The sequence below is a fragment of the Grampus griseus genome (assembly GCF_964374135.1).
Source record: "Grampus griseus genome assembly, chromosome: 8".
In the NCBI taxonomy this organism is placed as follows: Eukaryota; Metazoa; Chordata; class Mammalia; order Artiodactyla; family Delphinidae; genus Grampus; species Grampus griseus.
This window is the reverse complement of record NC_139002.1, coordinates 46,386,734-46,393,739: the sequence shown is the minus strand read 5'-3', so window position 1 is coordinate 46,393,739 and position 7,006 is coordinate 46,386,734. Positions and strand designations below refer to the sequence as shown.

Below are 7,006 nucleotides of genomic sequence, written 5' to 3'. Positions count from 1 at the left end.
TTAATTAAAAAAATTTTTTTAATTAATTTATTTAATTAACTTATTTTTGGCTGCATTGGGTTTTCGTTGCTGCGTGCAGGCTTTCTCTAGTTGGGGCTACCCTTCGCTGTGTTGGCCTGGCTTCTCATTGTTGTGGCTTCTCTTATTATGGAGCACGGGCTCTAGGTGCGCTGGCTCAGTACTTGTGGCTCATGGGCTCTAGAGCGCAGCTCAGTAGTTGTGGCGCACGGGCTTAGTTGCTCCGAGGCATGTGGGATCTTCCTGGACCAAGGCTCGTACCCATGTCCCTTGCATTGGCAGGCGGATTCTTAACCACCGTGCCACCAGGGAAGCTCGCTTTTTTTTATAACAAATGCCTTCTTATTATCCTGAAATGAGGTTTATGGATAATATACCATATAATACAGCATACCATTTAAAATGAATATAAAGTCATAACTCTAGTATATCAGAGAAATTAAAGGTAAGTACTGTATAGTAAAAATAATGCATATTTTAACACGTATATGTCCAGGCATGACTATGCTGGAAGGCAAACAAAGTTACCACATGCTTTATCTATAGGAAGAATCACTTTGAATGCAACAGCTACAAATGCAGCTTAGTTCAGGTGTGTTGGCTACTCAGCTACCACCAGCCTAATTGATGATGATGATATAATTTTCCTAACTGGTGAAGAATTCTTTTTAAATCCTGAAAAAGAGCGTAGTCTCCCCCCAATTTACTTGGATTTTAAATTCTTAGGAAATTAAGTTATATTGAAATTGAACAAAAATTTCTTTGTATTTACATGTAAAGTGGATTTTTTTCTAGGCTCATAAGCAGACTTTTTATTTTTTTCCTTCTTACATGGAAGTCTGATGAGATATGAAAAATGGTGCAGAATGTGGAACAATTTTCACTGTGCAGGACTGCCCTGTGCATTGCAGGCTGCAGAGCATCTATGGTCTCTGCCAACACTACGTGCCGGAAGTTCTTCCCTCCCACCATTGGGACAACCACTTTAGAAATCCGTGTGGCATTATTTGTTAAAATCTGCATTTCTCATAACCCAGTCATCTACTCCTAGTTATATACATATCAGAAATGAGTACATATGTGCATCAAAAATTGTGTTCAAGAATGTCTGCAGCAACATTATTCCTAATGGCTCCAAATGGAAACAACTCACATCCCCTCAACAGAGGAATGGATAAATAGTGCCATAGTCACACAAAGGAATAACATGCAACATTGAAAATGAACAAATTGCTACTGCAGAAACCACGGAGAAATCTCACAACGTTTAGTGACAGAGCCACACACAGAAGAATACATACTGTATGATTCCAAAAGTTCAAACACAGGTAAAACTAATTTATAGTATTTGTTGGAATAATGCCTGGTGGGGGAATGAAGTGCGTCTCTGTGGTACTGATGGAGTTCTATTTCTTGATCTGGATGGGGTTTACATGGGTGTGTTTGCTTTGTGATACTTCATTATCAGCAGAGGAGAGAGTATGAAAACAATGCTACAGGATGAGATTGGTTAAGTGTAAAAGGAAGGGGGAAAAAATGACTGTAATGAAAAAAAAAAGTCAACTCCCTCCCCAAACCTCCTGCCCTCCATTTCCTATGAGGGGAGCCTAGGAAAAATCAAACCCGAGAAACAAATTCCAGCTCACACTCAAACCTCAAACAGACCCAGAGATTCAGAAGTCCATCACTTGGGGCAAAAGGTTTTCCCAGATTTTGTCCAAGGTGATTACAAAAGCGACCAAGTCTCTTCTCTGCTCAGGGTAAGAGGGTAAGGAAAAAACAAAGTTTAAAAACATTAAGTTACTTCCCAATCTCTTCCCGGGATCACCCGGGCCACCTGGGACCCGACCCGATCCACCTAAGGGGGCGGGGCCGATGCCCTACTCTGACTCCCTGGCAACGGAGCAAGCCGTTGTCGCGTCCTAGCAACACGTTCCTCCCTCCCCTTGACTGGCCTGCGCTCCCTTGGTCCCCCTACCTACCTCACCGCTCCGGCATACACTCTCACTTGGTGGTCCCGAGGGCTTGGATTTGCACTTTCTGATTCAAGCGCCAGACAGCTCTCTGAGTTCCTGTAGTGGGAGCCTTTCCGGGAGAGCCAGAGTGGGGGAGGGACGGCGAGAAAAAAAAGTTTAAGAAAGAAAGTAAAATCAAGATTTGGTCATTTTTATTTTTAAGACACATCCAAATTTCCCAGGAGAGTGGGAAAATCACGTTTGTGTAAACTCCATATAAAGAAGGAAGAAAAGAGACACTCTGAAGACCCAGCCGACTGGGGACTGGAGATTTTGGACACCATCGTCCCTTCCCTGCAGGACCTAGGCAGGCACATGATGCACACGCTGCCCTCGCTGAGCAAGGAGGGTAAGCGACATGGGGCAGGGGGCCCTGGGAATGAACCTTTACCTGCTTGGGGGTCAAGGCGGAGACCTTCTTCCCTATCCCTTGTCTCTGGCAGGCCTTGAGTGGCCGTGTGGCCTTGGCAGCCTCACGCTGGACGTCCAAATACACTTTCTTTATTGACTTCTTTAATGAGAGAAAGGGGCCAGCTGAGGGTTTTTATAAATTTATTTATTTTACTTTTGGCTGCCTTGGGTCTTCGTTGCTGACAGCGGGCTTTCTTTAGTTGTGGTGAGTGGGGCTACTCTTCCTTGCCGTGCATGGGCTTCTCATTGCAGTGGCTTCTTTTCTTGCGGAGCACAGGCTCTAGGTGCACAGGCTTCAGTAGTTGTGGCTGGCGGGCTCTAGAGCGCAGGCTCAGTAGTTGTGGTGCACGGGCTTAGTTACTCTGTGGCATGTGGGATCTTCTGGGACCAGGGCTCAAACCGGTGTCCCCTGCATTGGCAGGCAGATTCTTAACCACTGCACCACCAGGGAAGCCCCAGCTGAGGGTCTTTGATTAAACAAGATAATGTATACACAGGACTTAGCTCACGGACTAGCACAGAGTAAGTGCTCAATAAACGTTAGCTAAAACAACCACCCCAAAGGGCTCCTTCTCAGAATTCATGCAAAGACAAGGCTACTTTTGTTGCCAGTGGTATCTTGGGGTTGTGTTAAGAAAGTGAGATAAAAGAAAAAAACAAAAAAAACTGGGTGTTTGGAAGAAGACCCGACATCTTCTCATAGAAAACTTACTAGGCTTGGTTAAAAACATAGTTTCTTAAAAAAGTGACCCTAAAGTGACACTGAGATCTGTCTGCAAGCAACAGGAGCCCTTGGGAAGAAAGGTGCTCCAGAAATGCAAGCTATTATTGCTATTAAGTCATTGTAACTTAGGGATGATGCCTAGGCTTTAACCAAACGATCTTAGGAGACAAAATAAATAGGAGTACATGCCTCTTCTTTCTCTTTCCCCTTCATCACTCCTATTTTTCCTGTTAATTCTAAAAGAAGTGTTTAAAATAATGGCTTTATGGATTTTTAAATATTTTCCATATTTGTAAATTTATATATAATTTCTTCAGTTCAAGTATTTTGAGAACTTACTATGTGCTGGGCACTAGAGGACTGATGTTGAGCAAAACCTTGGAATTTACAATCTAATGGGGAAGATACACATTAACCAAGTAGTCACAGAAATAAATATAAATTTACATTTAGTCAGTGCTACTAAGGAGGTGCATGGTACAATGAGAACTTTAAATGAGGGTGAGGATGGAGGTGTGTGTCAAGATTTGCTGAAGAAGGGAAGATTTGAGCTGAGATGTGAAGAATGAGTTGGAATTGTTATGAAACCAACTTGGGTCTATTTGCCCAATGTGCAGCAAAGTCAATCTACTGACACCAGGTTGTGGTGAAGGAAAGTATAGCCTTTATTGCAGGGCCAAGCAAGGAGAATGGGAAGCTCATGCTCAAAAGAACCGAATTCCTCGTTGGCTTTCAGGGAAGGGTTTTTAAAGACAGTGTGAGGGAGAGGGTTGCAGGGTGCATGCTCAGCTCGTGTATGATTCTATGCTTCATTGATGTTGAGGTAACAGGGTGATGTTTCGGGAATATCAGTCACCAACCTTCTAATTCCAACCTGTCTGGGATCTACATGCTTGTGGTCTGCATGCAGTTAACTTCCTCCACCTGGTGGGGCTTTTAGTATCTGCAAAACAACTCAAGGATATGGCTCAGGACATTATCTTTAGCCCTTGAAGAGGAACTGAAAGTTCTTGACTTTGCTTTGTGGCTAAACTCTTTTTTTTTTTTAATTTATTTATTTTTGACTGCATTGGGTCTTCGTTGCAGTGCGCGGACTTCTCATTGTTGTGGCTTCTCTTGTTGAGGAGCACGGGCTCTAGGCACACGGGCTTCAGTAGCTGTGGCTCGTGGGCTCTAGAGCACAGGCTCAGTAGTTGTGGCACACGGACTTAGTTGCTCCGTGGCATGTGGGATCTTCCTGGACCAGGGCTCGAACCATGCCCCCTGCATTGGCAGGCGGATTCTTAACCACTGCGCCACCAGGGAAGCCCTATGGCTAAACTCTTATTATTTTGTCTTGCTTGACTGTTTTCCTTCGTTTTTGCATTTTCTCACTTCTCTGATTAAATTTGCTCTTTGGAACTCGGGGAAGGCCTAGGAGGCTAAAGCTTTCCTACAAGCAATAGGCAGGGGACACAGAGGGTGGGGGCTTTGTCGCTGGGAAGGCCCCACAGCGTCCTGCTAGGTTTCAGAATTTAGTAGGTGAAATGGATCAGTTGAATAGGGAGTGGAGGGGAGGGGAGAGTGTTCTTGGCAGAGAGAATAGCAAGAGCAAAAGCTCTGGAGGGAGGGAGCATGGTGTGATTGAGGAGCTGAAAGAAGGTCAACATGCTCTGTAGCGCTATAGCTGCACTAGGGAATGTGTTCGTAAAGGAGGCTGGAGGGAAATGGAGGGGTCAGGTTAGGCATGGCCTCATAAGTCATGTTAAGGATGTTGGCTTTTATGTTCAGCCTGAGGGAAAGCTGTTAAGTGTTTTGAGTGGAGCTAAAGGAGGAGCTGAATGACATGGTCAAATTTGCATTTTGAGAAGACTGGTCTGGTGGCAATGTGGAGAATGAATTGGAGGGTAAAGAATGCCTATAACAGTAACCTAAGTGGGAATGAGTCATCTGAATTCACTCTTGGTTTGAATTGGTAACAGTAAAAATGGAGAGAAGTGGGCAGACTGAAAGGCTATTTGGAGAAAAACTACAAATTATAGTGATGGCCTGGATATAGAGGTGACAGAGAAGGGGAGTTTCAGGGATGCCTTCTGAGTCCCCAGCTTATGTAACTGAGTAAATGATGGGACCATTTGTTGAGATTGAAACCCTGGGAAAAGGACAACATTTAAGGGAAGGAAAAATCCAAGTTAAAGTGTCTTTGTGAGATATCCAAGAAGGCATTTGGGTACACAGGTCTGCAACCTCAAAAGACCAGAGGGTGTCTGGGCTTCTAAGTAAACATTTGGGGTCATCTGCATATTGGTGGTCGTTAAAGCCCTGGGCATAGATGTGACTGCTTAGGCAGAAAGTATAGAGTGAAAAGGGAAGGCGGCTTGGGGTTGTGTCTTGAGAAACTCCAACATTTAACATCTCCTGGGTTGAGGAAGGTAAGCTTGCAAAGGAGACTGAGAAGAAATACCTAGAGAGGTAAGAAGAAAACCCAGGAGAGAGTAGTGTCTCACAAAAGCCAAAAGGACAGGGGCTTAAAGGAGGAGGGAGTGATCAGAGAGGTGAACAATTAAACAAGTCCGTTGAATTTATTGACAAGGAGACCATTGGTGATTTCAGCAAGACCTTTATTGATTGAATGACAGAAGCAAAAGTCAAATGACTATTTACTTAACTTTCACAAATGACCCACTGTAAAGGAGATGAAGATAAACTCCCAGTATCAGCAAAACACACAAATTAATTTTTCATCATTGTGTGTGTTAAGGCCTGCTGCTTTCATATGTTTCACCAAAGTTTAATATTAGGTAGTTATAGTACTTAGAGGGTACCATCATCATTTTACAGATGTGAACTGGTTGAAACTATTGAAGACTACATAGCCAGCAATCCATGAAGGCAGGAAGGCTGTAGGTCTTCAGACACACGGCACACTGGTGTTTCCACTGTACTGTGCTCTGGGAATACGTTTCCTTGTCCAAATCACTCTGTAATAATTTGCTGTGTTTGTATATCAGTATTTTAATTTTAGAAGATGTTTTATAAAGTCAGGGGGCTTATCTTTTCATATTAATATCTATTTCAAGTATATATTATTCTATAATTTACATAATGGGCACTTGGCCCTTTTTTTATAATGATTATATATAAGGTACAGTATTCCTGCTTGGAATACACTTGGCACTGTCTTTAAAAATATGGTTTTGAATGCACAAAATGTTTAGAATTTGAAGTCAGATGAAGGTTGAATTGAATATAGAAGGTATGTTCAGGAATTATTTCTTGTGATTCTTGGTATTTCAGTATTTGATTAAAATAAATAATAACCTCAGCTTTCCTAAAAAGCATATTCTTTAATTTGCTTTTTAGACTGGATTAAAATTATTTTTCTTTTGAGATTTAGTGATACCTTTTCTGACACTTTGGGATATAGAAAACATCAAAGTTAGAAATCACAGTCTGTAAGATTTCCAAATCTATTCCATTTGAATTGCAGGAGTCTAAAACTTTCTAAAGGAAATCTTGTACATGTTTTCCTTTTCCTTCAGTGAAAACTATCAGATTTCAGTTTAGAATAATAACTCTGCTCTTATATGACTTTGCCTATTAGATTTTATAGAGTAAAAGGACACAGGGGACTTGAATGTGTCATTCAAATGAGGAAAGACAGTCTTCAAATTTCTAATTAAGCTCAGTCAAGTCTTTCCACTAGGGTTTGGTTGCAAGCTATCTAGTTTCTCCTGGCCCTAATTAAATCATTTCCTTTGGTTAGATTGTTTTCCTGAAATTTGAGCTTCATATCATGAGTCTAGGTGAAAGGCTTCACAGTTTTGCTTTGAAAAGTCTCCATGTACGTCTGGATATT

General features: G+C 42.2%; 1 protein-coding gene across 1 annotated transcript in view; it reads left to right on the top strand.

The window, feature by feature from the left end:
- Positions 1 to 2,351: 2,351 nt before the first annotated feature.
- Positions 2,352 to 7,006, top strand: part of CCDC81 (coiled-coil domain containing 81) — a gene marked incomplete at its 5' end in the record, with an annotated part of 34,266 nt that continues 29,611 nt past the window's right edge. The window contains one exon of the mRNA XM_082660069.1: positions 2,352 to 2,382. Within this exon, the coding sequence (XP_082516195.1) occupies positions 2,352 to 2,382 (31 nt within the window). The remainder of the gene's footprint in view (positions 2,383 to 7,006) is intronic.